The 27,182-nt window shown below is 45.2% G+C and overlaps 1 protein-coding gene across 4 annotated transcripts in view; it reads right to left on the bottom strand.

The window, feature by feature from the left end:
• Positions 1-27,182, bottom strand: part of PAQR8 (progestin and adipoQ receptor family member 8) — a 151,561-nt gene that overhangs the window by 35,016 nt on the left and 89,363 nt on the right. Inside the window, exons 1-2 of one of the 4 annotated variants that reach the window (XM_051855625.2) lie at positions 11,198-11,310; positions 8,695-8,877 (exon numbers count right to left, since the gene is read on the bottom strand). The exons of 1 other annotated variant lie outside the window; for it this stretch is intronic. In XM_051855625.2, the coding sequence (XP_051711585.1) occupies positions 8,695-8,770 (76 nt within the window). In that variant the 5' untranslated portion in view covers positions 8,771-8,877; positions 11,198-11,310. Of the gene's footprint in view, positions 1-8,694; positions 8,878-10,487; positions 10,612-11,197; positions 11,345-27,182 lie in introns of those variants that run through there. 2 more of the 4 variants (XM_008263043.4, XM_051855631.2) reach the window with 2 other exon arrangements.

Here is a 27,182-nt window from a genome sequence, read left to right on the forward strand (position 1 = left end):
CCACAAGGGTGCAGGGGCCTAAGGACTTGGGCCATCTTCTGCTGATCTCCCAGGCCATAGCAGAGAGCTGATCAGAAGTGGAATAGCAGGGTCTTGAACCAGCGCCCATATGGGATGCTTGCACTGCAGGCGGCAGCTTTACCAGCTACGCCACAGTGCCGGCCCCCTCATATCTTTTAATGGCACACATAATCACAAGTAAGTTTCAAGTCAGCTTTAGATAAATTGGTGGGTGGCTCCAAACTGAGCTATCACCCCAGACAAAGGCAAAGCATTTCCATGTGTTAATGGCCTGTGCAGTTTTTCCACACATGTATACGTGCCTTTATAGGCATATAAAATGAGAACTTGCTCAATGCACTCCCTCACCCTATAGTCTATGCCTTCAGTGGATTTAAGGAACCACTTATATCAATTCAGGGTTGGCCCCAGAAACTCTGTTTCTGGAATTCCTTAGACAGGGTGCTGAGCTGCACAGACAGGAAACCCCACCCTGCTTAATTACAGGCTAGATGTGTACTCCAAGAGAGGCCTTAATTAAACCAGCATTCCCAAACTCTACCCCCTGCCCCCTCACAAACAAGAAGTTTGCCATTCTAGCTCTGACACTTACTAACTATAGTGGCCAGCCACTTTATCTCTATTTTATCATATATAAACTGGAGAAGTAACTCCCTCCTAAGGTTGTTGCAGGGATTAAAGGTAATGCAAGTAAAGTATATTGCACAATGCCTAGAATATAGTAATTGCTCAACACATGGTAGCTATTTAATGTGGCTGTGACTTTATATAAACATAAATGTATTATTACCTCTTTGCGGTTTGCTTAATATTCAGAAACAGTGGTTCTCCAGGTCATGAGACATCACAGGTACATAATTATAACCAGTTTAACATTTTCTTTCTAATTCTTATAACAAAATGTTGATGCTGCAGCACTGAATCCCCAACAAAGTTGATGTGTGGATAACTACTACTGTTTTCAGTATGTCCTCTCCTATATAATCCATACTTCTGTAAATGTCTTGTGATAGTATCTTTTATTTGTAGTTACTTATTTATTAAAGAATCAGAGATCTTCCATCACTGATTTACTCCCTAAATGCCTGCAATGACCAGGACTGGGAGGGCGCTGAAGCCATGAGCTGGAAACTCAATCCAGGTCCCCCATGAAGGTGGTAGAGACCCAATTACTTGACCCATCACTGCTGCTTCCCAGCATCTATATTAGCAAAAAGCTGGAGTCAGGACCAGAGCCAGGTATTGAATAAGGTGCTCCAATGTGGGACATGGGCGTCTGAACTGTTAGGCCAAATACTTGCCCCTCAGTACTTATTAAGTAGCCAAAAAAAAAAAAAAAATCTGTGCATATGAGTTGACCGATTTTCTATTTGAACCCAACCTCTGTTGCCTTGGTGTGATTCCATTTACACACCAACAGCATTGACTTCCTGTTTCTATCTTCCTCCCCAGTGCTCTTCTATGTTAGACTGACTCTCTAATTGGAAAGATCTAAAATATTAACATCCTAGATGAGACAGAAAATTGTCAGGGACCTGTAAGTTAACAGTAGCATCTCAGAAGGTGGCAATCCTTCCAGAGATAGAAGTCATAAACAAGTTGTCATTCACAATGCTTTAAAGAAGAAGAAGAAAAGACCTATAGCACTTTATGAATTAACCTGAACCTCTTCCCCCAAATGAGATTTGGTAATCAGTCTCAGCCTTCTTGACACGCCACCAGTTTCAGTGACATTCTTGAATGTGTCTGAATGACATTTTTGTACTGCAGCCAATTCAGTATCAGTCCTGCATGGAACTAATTCCATTTTCTTTTTAAACATTTTTATTGATTTATTTTTCATTTTCTTTGAAAGCAGAGACACAATGATCTTCCACCTACTGATTCACTCCCAAAATAGCCACAATGGCCAGGGCCGGACCACGACAATGCCAGGAACCTGTATCTCAAGCAGAGTCTCCCACATGGGTGGCAGGGACCTAAATACTTGAGCCATCATCTACTGCCCCAGGATGGATTAGCAGGAAGTGGGATCAGAAGTGGAGGATTTAAACTAAGCACTCCAATATGTGATATGTGATGTGGGCAACCTATGAAACAACTTTAACCACTGTGCCAAATACCCACCCCACTAATTTTAATTTCTAGCAACTCAAGGGAATAGTATCAATACCCTTATCTTAAAGTACAGGAGTAGAAAAGATAAAATGGGTTTTCCAGAATGAATTTACCATCGAGAATATAATATAATTCAAGAACCATTACACTCCACCAGAGTCTTGACATTGTCCACTTTTTTCTTCCATATTTTATACAGCTTTATCAATTCTCTTTAGAATTAATCTGAGAAGAAAGTGATAAGATAGTTTTCACCAACAAAATTTTCATTTCTCACAAAATCATGATCTACAGGCAATATTTAGTGAAACATGTACTTTATCTTCATCTTCAATCAGTTGAATTCCTGACTGTAGACATATTTCAAACCTCTTGGATAGTCTCTTGGACTCAAAAGAGTAGTGTTGGGGTAGCATATAGTGCAGTTGGTTAAGCGACCATTTGGTATACCCATATCCCATATCAGAGTGCCAGTTTGATTTCCAGCTACTCGGTTTGTTCCCATTTTCTTGCTAATGTGTCTGGGAGGTAGCAGATGATAGTTCAAATACTTGAGGGCCTGCCATCTATGTGGGCAACCCAGATGGAGTTACAGGCTCCTAGATTCAGCCTGGCCCAGCCCTGGCTGTTATGAGTATTTATGGAGTGAACCAGTAGAAGGAAGATTCTCTCTCTGTCTCCCTCTCTCCATCCTCCCTCTCCTTTTGTGTGTATGTGTGTGGGGGTTGCGTGATTCTGCCTTTAAAATAATGAGTAAAAATACATAAATATTTAAAAAGAGCAAGCATTAAGGACAGGAAAAATAGTTTCTTGTTAAAATTATTTATTTATTTGAAAGGCAGTTACTGGGAGTATAGGGGGAGAGAGATCTTCTATCTGTTGGTTCACTCCCCAAATGGCCACAATAATTGGGGCTGGGCTAGGCTGAAGTCAGGAGCTTCTTCCAGGTCTCCCATGGGGGTACAGGGACCTAAGCACTTGGGTCATCCTTCACTGCTTTTCTGGGCACATTAGCAGGGAGAAAGATCAGAAGTGGAGCAGCCAGGTCTCAGAACCCATGCCCATAAGGGAGGCTGGTGTTGCAGGCAGAGGCTTAAGCTACTACACCACAGCACTGGCCCCACAAATACAGTTTTAAGATATTGATGAAAAGCACCAAATTCTCTTATGAGAGTACATTTTCTTCTTCTTTTCTTTTTCTAATCTTGGATTACATCACACTAGAAGGCTAAATGTCATCACCTCTGCTGCTAGCTGTGTTGCAAGATGAAGAAAAATAAGTCCAGGAGGTGTCTGGCCTTGTGGTTAAACTGCTGGTTAGGATACCTGCACCCCACAACTGAGTACCTGGGTTCACTTCCCAGCTCCAGCCCCTGACTCCAGCTTCCTGCTAATGTGGACCCTGGAAAGTAGCAATGTTGGATCATGATCTCAGCCATAACGGTAAGTGTTCAGTTTCTTTCTCAGGCAGGACTACCCCAGTCACCCATGAGTTTCAACAATATACACCATTTGGTATGACAAATAGCTCAGACAAGTTTTCGTAAGTCTGCAAAACCAAGGGTTTCACTTTCAATTATTAGTGGACAGAGGATTCCAGCCACAGAAACAAGGAAAGCTGAGTGAAAGCTACAGGTACTAGAGCCATTTCTCATCTACTTAAACTGTCCCTACTGAAGGAATCTAGAAGCTAGAGAAATGCCAACCAACTAGCATTAGGGCAATAAAGAACACAAACTAAGAATTTTATTTGAACAGACCTCTGACTCCTTGGGCAAGTCACAGCCTCTCCGCACCTTAAGTTTCCCCATTTGTGAAAGGGAATTCATAACAGAACCTACGTTACAGGGTTGTTCTGGGAGAGGGAATACAGTTATATTTCTTGACACAGCAATAATGCTGAGTTTTACGTTGCTTAATATAAATGATTTTTACATTGCTAAAACCAGTCTCAGACTCCATTTGCACTCCCATCCTGCTTAAGATCTGTCTGTTAGGGTGAGCTGATTTTCACGTGATTCCAGAGTGAGCGAAACACAGAAATGAATGAAGATCAAAATCATGGGCTTTCCCCTCCTAGATGGCACGGTAACCCCAGGCAGAGAAAAAGCTGGAGTAGATTTAGAGTATTTTGTTAAACATGAAGAGACCCCCCCCACAAAGAGTTCTTTGTTTGAGTAAGAGGGGCTGAAGAAAAGCAGAAACTCCCAGACTTCCTTGCCTACTCGCACTCCACAGGGAGCTCTGACCACGTGTAGACAGGGATCTAGGAAGGACCTTCTAAAGCCTGAGCTATATGCTCAGGGGCTCCCTGCCTGGCTGTCTTCTCCTTCTAAGTGTAGCCCAGAGGGAACGGAAGGCTCTGCTGTCCTCACAACTCACTTTCCCACGGCACAGGGGAAGTCTGCTTGCTTGGAACGCTTTCTTAGCTACATTTAGCTGTCTGGCAGAACCAGGGCCAGGATGCAGGCAAAACTGTAGATGTTGAAGGTTCTAAGTCTATGCTCCTCTCCAAGCCATGGGCACATGGATAGGATCAAGAAACCTAGATTCTGGGCAGGTGTTTGGACTAGTGGGATGCTAGTTGGGATACCTAAGTTCCATATTGGAGTACCTGGATTCATGTCCTGACCCCACTCCTGACTCTAGCTTCCCACTAATGTACACTCTGGGAAACAGCAGGTGACGGTTCAAATAATTTTTCCCTGTTATCCACGTAGGAGACCTGGACTGAGTTCTAAGATCCTGGGCATTTGTGGAGTGGACCAGCAGATGGGAGCTGTCCGCCTGCTTCTCAAATAAATTAAAAATAAATAAAAATCTTAAACTTAAAAACTGGATTCTTTCTGTGCAGAATAGGTTTAAAAAAAAAAAACCAAAGCTGTGTATGTTTGAAGTACAGTCCCTAGATTTTGACCCATATCTACTAACTGGTCATAATACTGTTATCATTTACTGGGTACCTGCTGTGTGCTAGGTGCTTCATATCTGCCGTCTCGTTTACTAAAATCTCTCCTCAGAAATGTATTTTATGGATACTCAGGTTAAGTAATTCTCTCAGGGGTGGTGCAGTTAATACCTGGTGGTGCTAGGATGCTAGTGTGAGTTTAGCCTCATTCCATTGCCCATGTTCAGAACTAGGTTTGTTAGCACCTATGATATGTTGGAGCAGACTTTTTTTTTTTTTTTTTTTGTCCTGTGAGGGGCTGTTCTGTGTATTATAGGTCACTTAGCAGCATCTCTGGCCTCTACCCATTAGATCCCAGTAATGTCACTCCCTCCTCCAGTTATGCAAATTGTAATTTTAAAGATTGATTTATTTATTTGAGAAGCAGAGAGAGATAGAGATAGAGATAGAGAGAGAGAGAGAGAGATATCATCCTTCCTCTGGCTTACTTGCCAAAAGCCTGCAACAGCCAGGACTGGGCCGGGCCAAAGCCAGGAATCAGGAACTCCATCCAGGTCTCCCACATGGGTGGCAGGGACCCAAGTACTTCGGCCATTACCTGCTGCTTCCCCAGGTGCATTAACAGGAAGCTGGATCAAAAACAGAGCAGCTGGGACTCGAACCAGTACCCCAATACAGAATGCCAGCATGGCCAACAGTGGTTTAGTCTGTTGTGCCACGATACCATCCCCCAGTTATGGCAATCAAAAATGTGTTCAGACATTGCCAAAAGCTTCCTGGGAGGGGGGCAAATCAACTCCCTCTCTCTATTAACTAAGCCACCATGTAACCTTTTATTTCCTAAGACTTTACAATATAAACCAGTACTAGAAGAAAGGGGAAGAACCTAACTCAACACTGAAAGCATGGTATAACATTAATACCACTCTCCCCCAGCTATGAATCACTTTACAACACAATTAAGTACTTTTATAGCCTTTACCTCTTTTCATGGCATCTGAGTTCTAATCCTGAGTTAGTTCACATCAAAAATAGAGATGTGATTAACAGCTCTACCCATTTAGCCTTCTCCAAGAAATTGGCGGAGAAAGATATGTAATGAAATCCTTATTAAGTCTCAGTTCCATGAGCGTTTAGGAGAAGAAACTTTTACTAATGCATAATCATAAGACAGCACATGATGTGAACTTCGGGAGGGCAAAGCCTGTATCTTGGGACACTATCTCCAGCACTCACTTACCTAATACACAGAGAATTCTCATGAAATGGTAAGCATTTCATGAAACACTACCTGATCATACAATTCCTAATTATTACATTAAAATTATTTTCCCATTTTTCTAATTTATATGTACTGAATAACATGCATAATTTTGAAAGAATTAATTTCTATATTTACAAAGTAGCTTAGAACTCAGTATTGGGCTATTTTTCCTTACTGTTTAAAAACCAAAACACAGCAAAACTCACGTTTTAACTGAAAGGAATGTTTACCAGAATCATCCCTTTCAATATGTGCCAAGAGAACTGTAGCATTTTGTTAGAATAATATTTTCATTGCATCAAGAGAAAAAAAGAGGAAAGGCTTTCAACTCTTTTTTTTCTTCAGATTTTCACTACTAAACCAAACTATTATATCCAATGCACAGCCATAACAGGATTGTTCGGTTTTTTTAAAATCTGAATTCAAAAATAAAGTAACTATCCATGGTTGTTTTTAAGGTCACCTTTTAAAAGCCCTCAAAAGGCCAAGAGGGTAAAAACAAAATGTTCTTGTTCAGAAATTCAGTTGCAAAGCCCAGCTGAAGGGAATATCATTACCTGAAAAATTATGAATTTGTACATGGCCTCAAACAAATTTCAACACAAACTACTAATTACTTTTTTTTTTTTTTTTGATAGGCAGGGTGGACAGTGAGAGAGAGAGAGAGACAGAGAGAAAGGTCTTCCTTTTCCATTGGTTCACCCCCTAATGGCCACTGCAGCCAGGAGCCAGGTGCTTCTCCTGGTATCCCATGCGGGCGCAGGGCCCAAGCACTTGGGCCATCCTCCACTGCCTTCCTGGGCTACAGCAGAGAGCTGGACTGGAAGAGGAGTGACCGGGACTAGAACCCAGGGTGCCAGTGCTGCAGGCAGAGGATTAGCCTATTGAGCTGTGGCGCCGGCCAACAAACTACCAATTACTAACAGAAACAGCTAAGCTCTATTGAGTACTCATTATGCTTGGGGCATGAACTTATGTTGGTCACCTATAAATGTTATTCAATTTTCATCACAGCCCCTGAAGGCCATTTGTATTTTTATTTGCAGGTGAAAAAAACTGAAGCTGAAAGAGGAGGAAACAACTTGCCCAAAACCACAAAAGCTATGCAGTCTTATCTGTGGCGGGATCTATGTTGAGACACCATCCTAGGTTCCAGCACCCTCCCCCATTGCTGGAAGCCAGGTGACCACAAGGCCCAGCCACAGGTGTCAGCTCCACCCCCACTCTAATGGGATTCGCTGCTCCTACTTCCCTGCTCCCCCCTGCCCTCCCCCAAAGGTTTAACAGGAGCTGTTCCTGAACAGTGGCTCTCTCTGTCTTGTGCTCTCTCATACTCTCTTGCCCTCCCCCCACCCCACCCATCGGCCTTCCCCAACCCGCAATAAACCTTTCCTCTAAAAAAAAAAAGACTAAAGCCATGGCTGTATGAAGCTTTCCGCTGTATGAGTGTAACATGGAAGAAAATGGAAGAGTTTTAAAAATGGATAAGTTCTGTTAATTTTTCACACTGTGTGCACAGGAACCCCAAAGTTCAAATGGATTTTCAAAAAGCATCTCTTGCCCTTCCCTCCACATCCCCTTCTCTTTTACATCAAAGCTCAAGCACCAGTCATTACCTGCATTTGGGGGTAGCTTTCTGGGTTCCTTTCATATGTGAAAACCAGTCTGTGTTTGTGTTTGTTTTGCTTTTTGGAAAAGTCCACCGTGGTGGACACTGCCTAATAAAGCTTAACAGGAAAGGGAAAAGAAAGGCTGGTTTTCTCCAGCCCAAGACACCACAAGGTATGACAACAAAGTGCTGGGATCAATTATTTTACACACATCCCAGAGCATAAACACTCAAATGACAGTATACTTTAATTAATTACTATCCAATCCTGAATGCATGCATTCCTCTATCAGATGCCGCTTTAGAACTGCCAGACTTTCAATGGCATTTTCATTACTTTAACAGGCATACTTGAATTCCCTCCTTAGAAGGTCAAGTTGGACCCATGTGGGTTTTGGCTCTTTCCCAGCTGAGGAAGGTCTGCTATCACTGCTAGAGTTGGTCAGTGTGCTGCAAACCACAAAGCAGGGGCTCCAGTTGTTCTCAGCATCTCCAGAACTACTACACAGCCTGCCAAGAGGAGGCTTCTGAAGGGGCGAGATACTCATTTGAGTGGATAAATCCTGGAATATTTATTTTAACATTTGTATAAAGCACTGGCAACATCAACTACCTTTATGTCCAATGTGAATGAACATGCTGCTGCAATCATGATAATGCAGATTTTGTGGTAGGTTCTGCCCACTCAATAAGGTACATACATCCTTAATGAGAAAAGCTTGTCCTGAAATGATACTTGTAAAATGAAAAAAAAAAATCACTGTATTAGCTTACATTTATAATTGAAGAGATTTCCTGGGGCTGGCGCTGTGGCGCAGTGGGTTAAAGCCCTGGCCAGAAGCACCAGCATCCCATATGGGCGCAGGTTCTAGTCCCAGCTGCTCCTCTTCCGATCCAGCTCTCTGCTATGGCCTGGGAAAGCAGTAGAAGACGACCCAAGTCCTTGGGCCCCTGCACCTGCAAGGTAGAACCCGGAAGAAGCTCCTGGCTCCTGGCTTCGGATCAGCGCAGCTCTGGCCATTGCGGCCATCTGGGGAGTGAACCAGCAGATGTAAGACCTCTCTCTCTGTCTCTACCCCTCTCTATAACTCTCACTCAAATAAATAAAATAATAAATAAAACTTTAAAAAAAGAGAAAGATTTCCTTCTCATGAAGGGAGGATAAAAAAAAAAAAAAAACCCAGATGCAAGCTGCTGAAACAATCGTTGGTCCTCCCAGGAAGTTCAAATCTCAGTGCTAGGAGATGGACCTGTACGCAGAGTCCAGAAGGTAAGGGTGGGATGGCATTCTATCCTCAACCCCTAAAATCAAGGTATCTTCCAGTGGAGAAATCCACTTAATAAGATTCCCATGGCCTGGGCCTTCCAAATAACTAAACTGATTATTATGCATTCTGAACAATATATGATGAGTTAATACAAGATAGTCAAACAAACAACAGACCAAGATAGACAAACAACAGAAGTAAATGCAAAACAAACAAAAACACCCAGATCATGCTCTGATCATCTGTTTGTTTTTAGATACAAACTTGGATACCCAGCTACTGAGGCCCTATTCAGTCTGACTCCCTCCAGTTGCCTTGGTCAAGTGTGTGGTAGTTTGGGGACGATCTTAACAGGTGAGTCAAGGTCAGTCCACCTTCCATGCAGGTAGCTTGCTATTAATTCCAGTACAGGGAGCCTTCACTGGCACAGTCTCAGACTGTGCAATACTCAACTGTGGAATGCAGTGTGCTTGTGTACATTTTCCTTGTGTCAATTTTCCTCAGTTTTTACTCAGCCTCCCACAGAGTATAGCAGCAGCATGCAGTATACGTGGATCTAAAAATTACACAGGGACAGGCATTTGACACAGGCGGTGCCTCAGGGGATGTCCCATCCCACATAGGATCCTGAGTTCCAGCTCTGGCACTGCTCCTGATTCTGGCTTCCTATGAGGGTGCACCCTGCAGCAGGTGATTGGGTCCCTGGATTGGGAGACCTGGATTGAATTCTGGCTCCAGGACATTTCAGGAGTGAATTAGCAGATGTTATGTCTCCTTGTCTATCTCTGTCTCTCAAATAAGATAAATGAAAAAATTTAAAAATAACAAAAATAAAAATCGCGCACATGTATTATATGTTATGCCTAAGGCACACAGAAGTAGACCAGTACCTGAGTATGAGAAATCTCACCCCACAACTATTCATTTTAGCTAAAACCTTACTCATCTTGGGTCCCTAGGCAAAATCACTTCTAATCCAGTTCAGAAACCAGGAGCGACACAGGGCAAGACAAAGGCCCGCGGGGCTCCTGCTGGTAGGGGGGTGCCTAGAGCGTCCGTAGCTACTCTAGAAGTTAGGGTGCCCCTGCTGCCTCTAGGCCCTCATGCTGGGTCGCCGAGGCGCACCCCTACTCCAGGTTCCCAATACTCCCGCTGCTCGCTGAATTCAGGGTCCCCACTTGCCCGTCTGGGGTCTTCCAGTCTTGCTCTCAAGTGGGTGTCTCGCACAGGGTCCTCTGTCCCATTCCACTAAAGGAGCTGCATTCTTAAGGCCGAGAAGTTCCCTGCGTCTCTGCCCACCTGCCACTTCCGACTGTAGCCGCTGGGTTCACACGTCTCCAACTTCCCCTCCTTCCTACCCCAGTTTTCGGTAACAACTCCGCTCCCAGAGCCCACCCTCTCAGAGTAGCTCCCTCCATCTCTCTCGGGAGAAGTCGCAAGCCTCGCCCCACCCTACTCTTCCGGGGTTCCCCTCCCTCGGGCTCCCCCTCCGCCCCGGGCTTCCTCTCGGGCTCCCTTCTCCGCCCTGCGGAGGGCGCCCCAAGAATGCGGACAGCAGCCCATCCTACACCGCTCGGAACCCTCACACCGCGGTCCTGATCCTTCCGCCGTCCGAGCTCAGGCGCCCCAAGCATCGCGGTCCCGATGCCCACCCCAGCTCTCCAGGCTCGGGCGCTGCGGCTCCCCAGCATCGCGGTCCCGACACATACACACCCCAGCCTTTCAGGGCTCCAGGACTTTAACGTCACGGTCCTGACCCGCCGACTTGCCTTCAGGTTCCGCTACAGAGACTCCCCAACATTGGGACCACAAACCCCCGCCCCCTCCTCAGGCTCGGGTTCCCCAATACTGCAATTCTGGACTGTCCCCAGGCAGGCTTGTCTTCCGGAGCTCCCCAGCATTCATGATCTTGCCATGCCCCCTCTCCCGAACTCGGGCCCCGGGGCGCCCCAACATCACGGTCCTGATCCCCAGCCCGACTCATTCCGCCCTCCTGCGGCGGGACTCACCCGCAGGGGCGGCGGCCGAGTCCGTGCACGCACCCAGCCGACCTCGCCGCACTCCCAGCACCGGCTGCCGGCTGCAAGCCTCCTGCCAGCCGCTGTGACCGCAGCGGGCTCCGCACGGGGGAGCGGCCGGGAGGAGGGGACCGCTGGGGGCGGGGACGCCTGACTCCGCCCCTTCCCGGCCGGGGGCGGGATGCGCAAACCCACGCACACCGAGGCCGCGCTCGCCGCCGCAGCCGCTGATGCCGATTCCTTCTACACGGGGCCCAGAACCTCGCGGCCCCTTCCTCAGCTGCAAACACCTGGGGGTGGTGAGGAAAGAACCCACCCAAGGGGTCCATTTCCAAGTCCCTCGGAAGGGGGAAAAACAAGAAATTTCACGTGCGCCCTCGAGGAATTCAAATCACCCTCGCGGGAACACTTGGGATGATGACCCGCGTGTAGTCATGTAATACTCCAAGATCCTTGCACGCACATTTTCCCATTTCTAGGATACACCTGTACGAGACTCATACCTCTCCCACGTCTTTGCATCCCGCAAACAACACGGCTTACCAAAGAGTCCCGCCTGTTTTGCCTGCTAGCTCTAATTGGGGGGTATCCCCAAATAATCAGTCTCAAGCCCTGTTATTCAGAGGAAAGCCTCCTTTACTTTGACAAGGGGACAGTGGGGAGGTATAGTTCCCTAAAGAAACTGCCTCCCCAAGAAACAGTCTCCCGGCTTTTATAGCAAGGGTTAGGGAAGCATCCAGGATGTAGAAAAGGGGGCGCAGGAGCGTCCTTGCTGCTTGCAATACACATCCAGGGCATGGAAGGGCCCTTCCTGCCCAAGCCACATGTATCATTCAGATAGATGCTCAGACTGGTCCCTTGCAACCATGGTGGCCTGGCCTCACCTGACTACAGTGTTGTAAGATAAGCTTTCCTGGAACATCTTCTGAAAAACAGGCTCAAGCCCAAAGTGTTCCAGATTCTCTGGAACACTGGGCCTAATTGCTACTAGGTTGCATACTCCAGTATCGTCAATCCACAGCACTCTGGTAGGTTCTGGCAACAGTGACCCGACTTGCTCCTCAGCCATAATGCTTTCTTGTATTTTACCATGAGAAACAGACCCTCAAGATATAGGACCATCGATAAACAAAGACAAAGGCATCAGATCCTCGGAAGATGGCCTGCACCTCCTGTGAGAGGTCTATCTACTTCATTTCGGTACTCTTCTGAGTCAGGACTAATTCTGCTCCATTAATTCCCAGCAATGGTTCCTTGAACACCCCCGTTTCAGTGACAGGTCTAACCGCATCTCTCATTCGCACGATGTTTTATCTTTTCAAAATGTTCTGGAATACATTACTTTGTTTATGCTCAGCAGTACATCATGAAGCAGAGAAAGTAGGTTACGTAGGGGAATTGCTTCAATTCCATAAATGAAGTGTGGAGACTCGGAGCAGTCATGTGGCAGGTCCAAGGTAGATTCAGAACCAGGAAACAGTCCACCAGCCAGCCTGTCCTCAGGGCCTCTGCTCTTCCCCACACAATCACACCAGCACACACAGATACTGGTGGGAAAGTCACAAAAGGCCTTGGGCAGCTTTGCCCAAAGGCGTCAGGGAATTCTCCTGTATTCTCATAAATGTGAGCCCTCATTAGCATGCATTGATTTTTCAGTCCAGAGATCACAACTGTAGAAACAGTGATGACGGAGAGCAGGTGAAAACTCCCCTCGTGTCCCACTCCGAATCCTTCTAGAAATAAAAGTACAAATCCGCAAATCTGACGCCCACGCCCCTGGCTCAATCCGACTGAAGGGAGCTGTCAGGTGAGAGCTGGTAAGCCTGGGAAATGTGTTGCGGATGGTCCTTGAGGTTTTTCCCCCAAGGCTTATTACATGTGAAAGGTACTTTAGTTTTACAAAGAAACTAACACGATTCTTACTCCTTTTTCACCTTTAACTGTTCCTTTCTTTTCCTCTTTTATCAAAAGGGCATGTATGACCGTGCCGTGAGGTGTAATGTGTATTAGGCATTGTTATCTGTGCCCTGACTGGGTCTGTTTACAAGTAGCGCTGTGTTCTCTCTGCTGACAGGAGGCCCTAGATAAGAATGGTGATTTTTCATCCTTCATGTTGGTCTCAAGTTAGCTTCTTCCATTTTGTATTGCAAGCTGGGGCCTACTTCCGTTTCAGCAGTAAAAGTCATATTTTGATGACTCTGGAAAAAGCATTCTATATCAGCTGGTGTGGCATAGCGCCCCTGGGATCCCATGCCAGAATGTTGGTTCAAGTAAATCCTAGCTGCTCCATGCTATTTTTTTTTAAAAGATTTGTTTATTTATTTGAAAGTCAGAGTTACACAGAGAGAGGAGAGGCAGAGAGAGAGAAGTCTTCCGTCCAATGGTTCACTCCCCAAATGGCCGCAACGGCTGGAGCTACGCCAATCCGAAACCAGGAGCCAGGAGCTTCTTCCAGGTCTCCCACACGGGTGCAGGGGCCCAAGGACTTGGGCCATCTTCTACTGCTTTCCCAGGACACAGCAGAGAGCTGGATTGGAAGAGGAGCAGCCAGGACTAGAACTGGCGCCCGTATGGGATGCCAACACTTCAGGCCAGGACATTAACCCACTGCACCACAGCGCTGGCCCCCCATGCTATTTTTTTAAAGGTTTATTTACTTATGTGAAAGGCAGAGGTAGAGAGAGAGAGAGAGAGAGAGAGAGATCTTCCATCTGCTAGTTCGCTCCCCAAATGGCCGCAGTGGCCGGAGCTGGGCTGATCTGAAGCTAGGAGTCTGGAGTTTCTCCTTGGTCTCCTACATGGGTCCAAGGGACTTGAGCCATCCTTTACTGCTTTTCCCAGGCCATAACAGAGAGCTACTTTGGAAGTGGAACAGCCGGGACTGCAGGCAGTAGCCCCACCCGCTATGCTATGCCACAATGCCAGTCCCTGGTTCTTTTTTTAAAAAAATATTCATTTTGGCATCAGCGCTGTGTTGTAGTGGGTAAAGCTGCCGTCTGCAGTGCCGGCATCCTATATGGGTGCCAGTTCAAACCCTGGCTGCTCCACTTCCGATCCAGCTCTCCATTATGGCCTGGGAAAGCAGGAGAAGATGGCCCAAGTGCTTGGGCCCTTGACTGATGTGGGAGACCCAGAAGAAGCTCCTAACTCCTGGCTTCAAATCTGCCCAGCTCCTGCTGTTGTGGCCTTTGGGGAGTGAACAAGCGGATGGAAGTCTTCTCTCTCTGCCTCTGCCTCTCTGTAACTCTGCCTATTGAAGACATAAATTTTTATTTGTGTCTTCACAAATAAACTCTGCCTTTTGAAAGGCAGAGTTACAGAGAGAGAGAAAGAGAGAGAGTGAGAACGAGAGAGAGAGAGAACTTCCACATGCTGGTTTACTCCACAAATGGCCGCAAGCCAGGAGCCAAGAGCTTCTTCCAGGTCCCCCACCTGAGTGCAGGAGCTCAAGCACTTAGACCATCCTCCATTGCTCTCCCAGGTGCATTAGCAGGGAGCTGGATTGGAAATGGAGCAGCTGGGACTTGAACTGGTGCCCATATGGGATGCTGGTGTTGCAGGTGGTAGCTTTACCTGTTATACCTCTGTTCTGATCCAGGTCCCTGCTACTGCTCCTTGCTACCTGAGAGACCCAGATGGAGTTCCTGGCTCCTGGCTTCAGCCTGGCTTGGCCCTGGCTATTGTGATTATTTGGGGGAGTAAACCAACAGATGGAAGATTTTCTCTCTCTCTCTCTCTCTCTCTCTCTCTCTCTCTCTGTCAATCTGCCTTTCAAATAAATATTTTTTTCTAAAAAAACATCTTGGAGTGTCTTTGCCATTTTTAAATTTTAAGAAATACCTGCTGAGTTCTTCATAAAGTCCTTCAGTATAAGGAAATGCACAGTCAACTTCCATCCATGTAATACTATCATAATACAGCAACGTTTAAAAAATATTTGAAAGACAGATCTCCCATCTTTTTGGCCCTTTGCCCGAATGCCCACAATGGCAGGGGCAGGTCTGGGCCAGGCTGAAGGTGGAAGTGGAGATCTCAATACAAGCCTCAATGTGGATGGCAGGGACCCAATCACTTGAGCCAACACCTGCTGCCCCTCAAAGTATGAACCAGCAGGAAACTGGATTCAGCAGGAGTTGGGACTCAAACCCAGGCACTCCAATATGGGACATGAGCATCCTAACGGATGTCCTAAGCACTAGACCAATACCTGCCCCTAGCAAAAAAATGTTGATATGATATTTTCCCAAAAGCTGGAAGCAGGTGAGATCTTGAATGTGTAGTGTTTCCTCAGTAAGGAGAATGCTGAACTTCTGATTCAATCAACATTCTGTCAGACATCCTCTCCTTTTTTGATAGCCCTTGAAAGCCACATTTACGGGCAGTCTGCAAAACGGGTGTAGAATGCAAAGTTAAGGAGCTATTCTGTCCCAATCTCTAATGAAATAATTTGGTCTATTTTATGTTGTATACATACCACACTGACAGTTTTTATAAAACTTCTACTTTGTGTTTACATAGCATCACTTTTCCAAGAAGCTCATAGTGCATGTGATGACATCATCTTATTAAACTTAATGCATTTATGTGAACTAGCAAAAGAGTAGGAACTGTTAGCCTTATAGTAGCATGGAAAAATAGAAGCATGGCATAGTTAAAATCATTTGCCCGGAATATCCTCTAGTACTTCAAAAACTCTCAGGAGTGAGCATTGTGGCACAGCAGGTTAAGCCACTGCTTGGAATGCCTGCATCCCACATGGGTTTGCCAGTTTGAGTCCTGACTGTTTCCTTTCTGATCGAGCTTCCTGGCAAATGCACCAGGGAGGCAGTAGATGATAGCCCAATTACTTGGGTACCTGCCATCCACATGGGAGACTTGGATGGAGTTCCTGGTTCCTGGATTCAGTTTGGCCCAACCCTGGTTGTTGCAGGCTTTTGGGGGAATGAATCAACTGACAGATTACCTCTCTCTTCTGTTTCTCCCTCTGTCACTCAAGTTATTTTTTAAAAAAGGTCGTGGAAAGGCCATTGTTGTGGCACAGTGGATTAAGCCTCCCCTTGAGATGCCAGCATCCTGTGTGTGTGCTGGTTTGAGTCCCAGCTGATTTGCTTCAGATCCAGTTCCCTGCTAACGCACCTAGTAAAGCAGAGGAAGGTGGCCCCAGTGCTTAGTCCCCTGCCACCCATTTAGGAGACCTGGATGGAGTTCTAGGCTCCTGGCTCCAGGTTGACCCAGACTCAGCTGATGCAAACATTTGGAGAGTGAATCAGCAGATGGAAGACTGTCACTTTCATTCTGTCTCTCTCTCGTTCTCTCTTCTGTAATTTCCTTTCAAATAAATAAATAAATTTTGAAAAATATTTTTAAAAAGTTCATGGAAATACAAATTATGAAAAATGCATGAATTTAAAAAATTTTCCCCCAAATAAACTTACCTTTTAATTTCACTTTTCCCATAGACTTTTTTTAACCTAACATCTTTTATTTAAGATATGCAAACTTCATGCATTTAATATATACAAATTCAGGAACATAATGATTCTTCCCTCTCTACCCTCCCTCCTACCCACACTCCTACCCTTCTTCCTCCTCTATCACCTATTCCCATTCCTATTTTTTACTAAGATTTATTTTCAATTAATTTTATGCACATAAGATAAACCCTACACTAAGTAAAGAGTTCAACAAATAGTATGAAAAAAAACTGTTCCTCAGCAATCGAGACAAGGGCTGTTCAAAGTCATCACATCTTAAAGTATCAATTTCACTTCTGCAGATTACCTTTCAGGTACTCATCAGTTACCACAATCAGACAGAACATAAAGTATTTGTCTTTTTGGGACTGGCTTATTTCACTAAGTATAATGTTTTCCAGTTTCATCTATTTTGTTGCAAATGACAGTATTTCATTTTTTATCACTGTGAGTATTCCATGGTGTACATACACCATAATTTCTTTATCCAGTCTCCAGTTGGTGGGCATCTGGCTTGATTCCATATTTTAGCTATTGCGAATTGAGCTACAATAAATACTCCATAGACTTTTCAAAGTATCTTCATATACACTGATTAATACATATAGGTCTTAAAAGATCTACAACACCTACTTGTGAATACTCATACAATAAGTAGAATTGTTTAAAAGCTGTGGTTATGACTTCCATATTATGGAAGGACCAAGGGCCATTAATGTCTTCACTATTTTGGCAGAGAGAAGAGGCTCTTTTCATGGTGGTTGAAAGCATGGGCTTGGAAGTCATCCTGAGTCTGAGACCCAGGGTCATCCCTTTGAGCCTTTGATGAATGACTTCATCTTTCTGTGCTTCAAGATTCATGTCTGTAATATGAAAATAATAGCTCTTCCCACCACACCTGGTTATTTCTAGAATTAAGTAAAATGACTCTCTTAACACATTTAGCATTGTACCTGCCACATAATAAGGCCTGGATAAATGTCAGTAAAAAGGCAGGGGCTGGATTGAAGTGATTTTTTACAGGATTTTTTTTCTAGCACTTCCTACCTGAGGAAAAGATACACTGTTCCAGTGGACTGCCTCGGAATAATTTGGGGAAACTTGGAATATCTGTACTTTTTAATTCTAAAGTAAAATCTACCTTCTTGAAATTCAGTTATTGGGCAGCCACCCATACTTGGCTTTCCTGTTTAGACTCCAGGGCCAGTTAGGGTGGGAAAGCAACCATACACTAATTTAACCAATTTCCAATACAGGATGCTGAAGAACTAAAGTTAAAAGTAAGTGAGGGGGTAGGCTAATCCTCCGCCTTGCGGCGCCACCACACCGGGTTCTAGTCCCGGTCGGGGTGCCGGATTCTGTCCCGGTTGCCCCTCTTCCAGGCCAGCTCTCTGCTGTGGCCAGAGAGTGCAGTGGAGGATGGCCCAGGTGCTTGGGCCCTGCACCCCATGGGAGACCAGGAAAAGCACCTGGCTCCTGGCTCCTGCCATCGGATCAGCGCGGTGCGCCGGCCGCAGCGTACCGGCCGCGGCGGCCATTGGAGGGTGAACCAACGGCAAAGGAAGACCTTTCTCTCTGTCTCTCTCTCTCTCACTGTCCACTCTGCCTGTCAAAAAAAAAAAAAAAGAAAGAAAAGAAAAAGGTAAGTGAGGGGTCTGCATTGTGGTGCAACAGGTTAAGTTGCATGGGAAGTGAGATACTCAGCAGACTCATAGAATGGCAGATGTCCTAAATAGCACTCTGGCCTCAGAATCAGCCCTAAAGGCACTCGGATCTGGCTGAAAAGCCCATGAGAGTATTTCAGGCATGGAAAGCCAAGACACTCTGGCAAAAAGATCTCTGTGAGTGAGATCCCAGTGGAAAGAACAGGTCTTCAAAGAGGGAGGTGCCTTTCTCTGAAGGGAGGAGAGAACCTCCACTTTGACTATGACCTTGTCTAAACAAGATAAGAGTCGGAGAACTCAAGGGGCTTCCATAGCCTTGGAAACTCATGACTGGTGCATAGGGAGATTACTGATGCCATAAACAGGAGTGTCAATTTGTAAAGTCAACAACAGGAGTCACTGTGCACTTACTCCTCATGTAGGATCTCTGTCCTTAATGTGCTGTACACTGAGGCTTAATGCTATAACGAGTACTCAAACAGTATATTTCACTTTGTGTTTCTATGGGGGTGCAAACTGTTGAAATCTTTACTTAATGTACACTAAACTGATCTTCTGTTAAAAAAAAAAAAAAAAGAAAAGAAACTATCAATTCCCAACTTGACTCTCACTGGGATTAAACATGACAATAGGTCTGATCTGATTTCATCATCATTTAAAAAAAAATCATCTATTATTTTTCACTTTATGTTTCTGTGTGGGAACAAACTGTTGAAATCCTTACTTAAGGTATACTAAGCTGATCTTCTGTATACTAAGATAATCGAAAATGAATCTTGATGTGAATGGAAGGGGAGAGGGAGTGGGAAAGGGGAGGGTGGTGGGTGGGAGGGACGGTATGGGGGGGAAAGCCATTGTAACCCATGAGACGTACTTTGGAAATTTATATTCATTAAATAAAAGATAAAAAAAAAAAAACAAACAAACAGGTTAAGTTGCTGCTGTTGACACCAGTGTTCTGTATTAAAGTGCTGGTTCAAGTACCAGTTGCTCTGCTTCTGATCCAGCTCTCTGCTAATGTGCCTGGGAAAGCAGCAGATGATAGCCAAGTGCTTGGGTTCTTGCCATCTACATGGCAGATCTGGATGGAATTCCTGGCTGCTGGCTTCTGCCTGGACCAGTTCCGACTGTTGGAACCATTTGGAGAGTGAACCAGGAGATGGAATCTCTATCTCTGTCTCTTTGTGTGTGTGTATGTCACTCTGCCTTTCAAATAATCTTTAAAAAAAGAATAATTATTTTTTATATTTATTGTCTATTTTACTTCATTTAATGCTAGAATGACAGACACTTGCTAAAGCAATTTGGTTTTTTATTTTCATTTTTATTCACTGATTTTATTTACTTGACAGGTACAGAGAGAGGAGGAGGAAGAGACAGATCTTCCATTTGATGACTCACTTCAAAAATGCCCACAATATTCAGGGCTGGGTCAGGCTGAAGCCAGGATTGGGGAACTCAATCTAGGTTTCCCATGTGGGTGGAAGAGACCCAACTATTTGAGCCTCCTTCCTCCCAGGGTGTGCATTAGCTGGAAGCTGGAATCAAGAGTCGATCTGGAACTCAAACCCAGGTACTCTGACATGGGATGCAGGTGTCCCGGGTGATATCTAAACTGCTAGGTCAAACATCCACTCAGATAATTTGATTTCCATCTGGAGTTGTGCACTCTTTCCCACACCCCCCTTTTTAAAAAAGTAATAAGCAATTAATAATTCAATAAGCAAATCAACACATGTAGACAAAGGAGAGAAGATGCAGAAATTGCTCTTGGGTGCTAAGTGTGGGCAGATTTGAGGTTGTGAGGCCTTGCACTTGATCTCCACTCTGATGTAACCAGTGCCTGGTTGAAGGTTTCACATAGCAAACTGTAAGGATGAATGATAAAATGACCAGCCTGGAATCTTCTCTGTTATCAGTAAAACAATGTGAACTCCTAAATTCCAATAACATTTGGGATGTGTTTTAATTTTCACACTTGTTCCTAAACAGACCTTTATGTAGAAAATACAATATAATTAGATCATAGTAATTTGATGGCAAACAAAAATATGGATGTTTTTATTTTTTTTTATTTTTGACAGGCAGAGTGGACAGTGAGAGAGAGAGAGACAGAGAGAAAGGTCTTCCTCTCACCGTTGGTTCACCCTCCAATGGCCTCCGCGGCCAGGGCGCTGCGGCCGGCGCACCGCGCTGATCCGAAGCCAGGAGCCAGGTACTTATCCTGGTCTCCCATGGGGTGCAGGGTCCAAGGACTTGGGCCATCCTCCACTGCACTCCCTGGCCACAGCAGAGAGATGGCCTGGAAGAGGGGCAACCGGGACAGAATCCGGAGCCCCGACAGGGACTAGAACCCGGTGTGGTGGCGCCGCAAGGCGGGGGATTAGCCTAGTGAGCCGCGGCGCCGGCCAAAATTTTTTGAACTAATTAATTTATTTGAAAGAAGTGAAAGAAGAGAGAGAGGGATCTTCCATCTACTGGTTCACTCCCCAAATGCCCACTGCAGCCAACCCTGGGCCAGCCTAAAGCCAGGAGCCAGCAACTCCATCTACATCTCCCAGTGGGTATACTCGGACCATTATCTGCTGCCTCCTAAGCACATTAGCAGAAAGCTTGATGGTAGGACTCCATCCTGGGTACTCCATATGAGATGCAGGCATCCCAAGTAGCAACTTGACCAGAACCGACCGGGACTAGAACCTGGTGTGCCGGCACCGCAAGGCGGAGGATTAGCCTATTGAGCCACAGCGCCGGCAGAAATATGGATGTTAAACTATGAAATCTTTCTTTATTTTTCAACAGACATTTGCAACCAGTTAGTCTCAGTGTAAATGGCCGTGGTTGCGCCCATCTTTAAAGGTCCTAACAATTTTGTTTCTTGCACTCACTTTGCTCCTGATTCTTAGTCATTATGTCCTGGGGAAAGGAGGCAAGTGGGCAATCCCTGAGCATTCAAAAAATCAGAGAACTTGAACTTCACACTGAAGCCAAAATTTTTGAGGAGTAAACATTTTTTCACTCTGCTTAGTCCAATTCAATCTTGACTTTATTCCAAAAAGAAGAATTTGAAGGATAACTTCCCAGATTGAAGAGTTACAGAAAGAGGTGAGTGTGTGGCACAGCAGGTTAAGCTCCACTCTGGGATGCTGACATCCCTTATGAGTGCTGTTTTGAGTTGTGGCTACTCCACTTCTGATCCAGCTCCCTGCTAATGTGTTTGGGCGAGCAGAGGAATATGGCTCAAGTGTTTGGGACACTGCCACCCACGACTTTGCCCCGTGCCGCTCTGGCCATTGTGGCTATCTGGGGAGTGAACCAGAGGATGGAGAATTTCTCTCTCTCTTTCTCTCTCTCCCCGCCCCCCATACCCCGCCATCTATCTGTATCTCTTTCTCTCTTTATCTCTCTGCAACTTTGCCTTTCAAAAACATAAATAGGTCTTAAAAATTAGTAAAGAAAGAGAGCCAGAACCTCTGGACTTTGCCATAAACCTAGCTGGTGTGATATGGCTGCCTGGAAGTGCACAAAATCCCTATTACTCCTTTCAGTCTATCATCTATCATCCAAATTAAGCTAATGGCTAAAGGCACAGACCATGCTCTGTTGAACAGGAGAGAATCAGATTCCCTGGAAGGGACAGAGTTCTGTCCACAGATCTTTATTTGAAGCCTGTCGCAGGGAGACTTAGCTTGGCTCTTTAAAGAGGATGGAGAGGGTTGGCGCTAATCCTCTGCTGTGGCAACGGCACCCAGGGTTCTAGTCCTGGTTGGGGCAGCAGGTACTAGTCCTGGTTGCTCCTCTTCCAGTCCAGCTCTCTGCTGTGACCCGGGAGGGCAGTGGAGGAGGGCCCAAGTGCTTGGGTCCCTGCACCCGCATGGGAGACTGAGAGGAAGCACTTGGCTCCTGGCTTCGGATCGGCGCAGCGCTGGCCGTAGCGGCCATCTGGGGGGTGAACCAATGGAAGAAAGACCTTTCTCTGTCTCTCTCTCACTGTCTATAACTCTACCTGTCAAATAAAATAAAAAAAAAAGGATGGAGAGATGAAAATGGCAATCTTGGACTAGACCAGCAACACTTGCATTATTCATGCTTGATTCTGGCTTGGTTTCAGGGTTTTGATGATTTAAATAGGAAAAAAAATGTAACATCTGACCAGTTTAATTCAGCTCATGTTTACTATGTCTGTTTTCCTTATAGGAGGGTAAACTTTATTTCTGTGGTCATGTAGAAGGCCTCTCAGAGTAGATAAGACCTCTACTATACCACAGCCCAAACCTCAGGACAGGGTCAGAAAAATTAGTGTCTCTTGGGGACTTGGATGCTGAGTCAGGCTGGAAGTTTTGGGTTTGATCAAAGATGACTTTCTTTTTTTTTTCTTTTTTTTTAACTTTTATTTAATAAATATAAATTTCCAAAGTACAGCTTTTTGATTATAGCAGCTTTTTCTCCCCATAACCTCCCTCCCACCCGCAACCATCCCATCTCCCGCTCCCTCTCCCATCCCATTCACATCAAAATTCATTTTTAATTATCTTTATATACAGAAGATCAATTTAGTATATACTAAGTAAGGTTTTCAACAGTTTGCACCCACACAGAAACACAAAGTGTAAAGTACTGTTTGAGTATTAGTTATACCGCTAATTCACATAGTACAACACATTAAGGACAGAGATCCTACATGGGGAGTAGATGCACAGTGACTCCTGTTGTTGATTTAACAATTGACACTCTTATTTATGGCGTCAGTAATCACCCGAGGCTCCAACGCCGATCTTATTTAGACAATGTCATAGTCAAAGTGGAAGTTCTTTCAAGTATCATTTCCGAAATGAAAAGACTTGAAAGTCATTACTCTCCTCATTACAACAATAATAAGCTAAACAAAACAAATATCAACAGCTTCTCTGGGCACACTAAGGAGTTGCAGTTACAATGCAATGAGCACCCAGGAATCATCAAAGGTAGTAAAGATGGAATCACAGCTGGGACCTGCTTATCTGGAACAGAGCCCTGGCTGAAGCACTTAGAGGGTAACTTTGTGTGAAGGCAATTTTACCCAGTGGCTGGAGGCCATTCCTACCCTGAATGGGAAACTCCCAGGCAACATGGACTTAGGGATCCAATACTTTGCTTTACAAAGATGACTTTCTAATGACATGAGATATAGCATCTGGGCTGACTCCTTTTGTGTAATTACACATCAGCTTGTAATTTTTTTTCCACTCCTTTGGCTTCTTCAGTAGACTGCAAGCTCCTACAGAGCAAGGTGTGTGTGCATAATATTCATTGTTATGTCCATATGACACAGTGGTTCATAGGATAGCCAGTGGTACAGTAGGTTAAGCCATCCTTTGTGATGTTTGCATCCACATTGCTGTGCTGGTTCAAGTGCTGGCTTCTCTGCTTCCAATCCAGCTTCCTTCTAATATACGTGGGAATGCAGCAAAGAAAGGTCCAAGTGGTTGGGCCTCTGCCAACTATGTGGGAGATCCAGATAGAGTTCCTGGCCCCTGGCTAAAGCTTGGCCCAGCCCTGGCTATTGTGGACATTTGGGTAGGAATCAACACATGGATGATACCTCTCTCTTCTCTAAGTCTCTCTCTTCCTCCCTCCATCTCTCTATCATGCTTTCAAATGAATAAAGTAAATAGATTTTTTAAAAATGCTAAATGAGTCAAATACTGTGAATACTTAGCTTTTTGGGATTTATTTGTGTTGGGGTCTCTGACCATTTACTTGAGAGCACTAGAGGATGACAGAATGATTTAGAAACCAGCTAAAAGAATGCTGACACTGTGCCACAGTGAGTTAAACTGCCACCTGCAGTACCAGCATCCCATATGAGCACTGGTTCAAGTCCTGGCTGCTGTACTTCCAAACCAGCTCCCTGATAACGTGTCTGGGAAGGCAGTGGAGGATGACCCAAGTACTTGAGCCCATGACACCTATGTGGAAAACTCAGATTGGGTCCCTGGCTCCTGGCTTGACCTGGCCCAGCTCTGGCCATTGCAGCCATTTGGGGAGTAAACAAGCAGATAGAAGATTTTTCTCTCTCTTTCTCTCTCTTTCTCTCTCTCTCCTTCTCTCTCTCTCTCCCTCTCTCTCTCTCTCTCTCTGTGTGTGTGTGTGTGTGTATAATTCTGACTTTCAAAAACAATGAAATAAATCTTAAAAAAAAAGAAAAAATAGGCTAGAATAAGGACTGTGCTCCAGGGATGGAAACAACAGGAACAAGAAAAAGCACTGAAGGAGAAGTTGGCTTTCCCATCTGAGAGAGAAGGAAAAAGCATGAGCAGCAGTAATTATGAGTCCCCAGCGGGATGTGCTACAGTAATAGAGCACTCCATTTTTTTTTTAAAGTGTCAAAGAGAATTAAATGGGAGGAAAATGAGTTGCAAGAATCTGGCCTACTGAAGGAGCTCCAACTACAGTAAAAGTCTCCTTCATTTTCCCTCCCAATTAAATTAGATTTCTCTGTTGCCCTTCATAGGAGACTGGGGGCCCCCAGTCCTGGGATCATCCAGGGAGGACCCTGGAGGCCACTCTGGGTGTGGGGACCCAGATTTATTGTATCTTTCTCTCCAAACATTTTTGAGAGCCTCCAGTAATCACCTGACATCCTGGGGATTTGGATCAGAGCCTTGGAATCCTAGTAATGCCATAGGGATATTCCAGAAGGAAGCTCACAAGCAAATAATCCCTGCATTAAGATATAATGACTGGGCCGGCGCCGCGGCTCACTAGGCTAATCCTCCGCCTAGCGGCGCCGGCACACCGGGTTCTAGTCCCGGTCGGGGCGCCGGATTCTGTCCCGGTTGCCCCTCTTCCAGGCCAGCCCTCTGCTGTGGCCAGGGAGTGCAGTGGAGGATGGCCCAGGTGCTTGGGCCCTGCACCCCATGGGAGACCAGGATAAGCACCTGGCTCCTGGCTCCTGCCATCGGATCAGCGCGGTGCGCCGGCCGCAGCGCGCCGGCCGCGGCGGCCATTGGAGGGTGAACCAACGGCAAAGGAAGACCTTTCTCTCTGTCTCTCTCTCTCACTGTCCACTCTGCCTGTCAAAAAAATAAATAAATAAAAAAAAAAAAAAAAGATATAATGACTGAGGACGGAATAAGTTAACTAGGGTACCTGCATGAAATGGACTACTATACAATCTTCAAAGATCACAGAGACTGATTGGCACAGAGAAATATGTCATCTGTAGTTCTATGGTTTAGAAAGCAACAAGTGAATGTGCACTGTGAACCTATACATATATATGTATATGTATTCATATATATATAGCAAAAAATTATATATAGCAAAAAGAAAAAGAAGGAAAAAGAAAGCTGAATATTCATAATGATACTTCCATGAGGATTTAATTTTCATTTCAAAAATTTTCACTATTTTTCAAAATATGCTTAACAAAATAGTTGCATAAGTGAATGGCTATTGTTCATTGCTTTGTACCTACATACAATTCTAGTGGGTTATGATAAATTATAGCTTATTATAGTACAAATATATAATAAAGGCAAATGTGATGGTGATGTGCTTCTGAGCTCTTAAGAACATCAAATAAGGGGCCAGTACTTTGGTGTAGTAGTTTAAGCCTCTGCCTGCAGTGCCGGCATCCCATATGAGTGCCAGTTTAAGACCTGGCTGCTCCACTTATGATCTAGCTCCCTGCTACTAGCCTGGGAAAGCAGTGGAAGATGGTCCAAGTGCTTCTCTGAACCCACATGGGCGACCCAGAAGAAGCTCCTGGTTCCTGGCTTTGGATCGGTCCAGCCCTGGTTGCTGTGGCCATTTGGGGAGTGAACCTGAAGATGGAAGACCTCTCTCTCTGCCTCTCAAATAAATAACCTTTTTAAAAAAGATTTATTTTATTTATTTGAAAGAGTTACATAGAGAGAGAAGGAGAAGCAGAGAGAGAGAGAGAGAGGTCTTCCATTCGCTGGTTCACTCCCCAATTGGCCGCAACAGCCGGAGCTGTACAGATCCGAAGTCAGGAGCCAGGAGCTTCCTCCAGGTCTCCCATGCAGGTGCAGGAGCTCAAGGACTTGGGCCATCTTCCACTGCTTTCCCAGGCCACAGCAGAGAGCTGGATTGGAAGAGGAGCAGCCAGGACTCGAAATGGTGCCCATATGGGATGCCGGCACTGCAGGCAGCAGCTTTACCCCCTATGCCACAGTGCCAGCCCCTCAAATAATCTTAAAAAAAAAAAAGATAAGAATCTTTTCTGGGAAAAAATAATCTTTATTCTCTTTTAAAATTAGATATTAACAAACAGTCCTCAAAAGGGTCCAGAGACCCCCCTAATTTCCTCTCCTCCATGAAATCCTCTCATTACCTTGTTAATGCCACTCTTAGGATCATTAGTTGCCATTCTCACCCTGTCTTTTATACTACTGTGTCTGCTTTAGTGTTTATAGAAGTTGATAATGGAATGAACCACGGCCTTCAGCAACCAGGCGGTCAACCAAATGCTGCTACAGGGATATACTTGGCTCTCCACCCAAGAGACAGTAGCTTGAGACATTGCCCCATGCCAGCGAAGAGTACCTCATCGCCCCATGTCAGCAGGAAGTAGCTCTAAAGACAGATCATCGTCCCTCTACTCCTCCTGGACTTTTGGGGCTAATGTAATCCCATACAATTCTTGCTTTATGAAAAACAAAAGGGGGGGAAGTTAGTAAAGTGGCGCAGTCTTATCTATGGCGCGATCTACACCCTGACCGTAGGCTCTAGCCCCCGCCGCCATTGCTGGAAGCCAGGTGACCACATGGCCCAACCACTGGTGTCAAGCCCTACCCCCATCCTAATGGGATTCACTACTCCTACTTCCCTGCC

Source organism: Oryctolagus cuniculus, chromosome 5 (assembly GCF_964237555.1).
Source record: "Oryctolagus cuniculus chromosome 5, mOryCun1.1, whole genome shotgun sequence".
NCBI lineage: Eukaryota > Metazoa > Chordata > Mammalia > Lagomorpha > Leporidae > Oryctolagus > Oryctolagus cuniculus.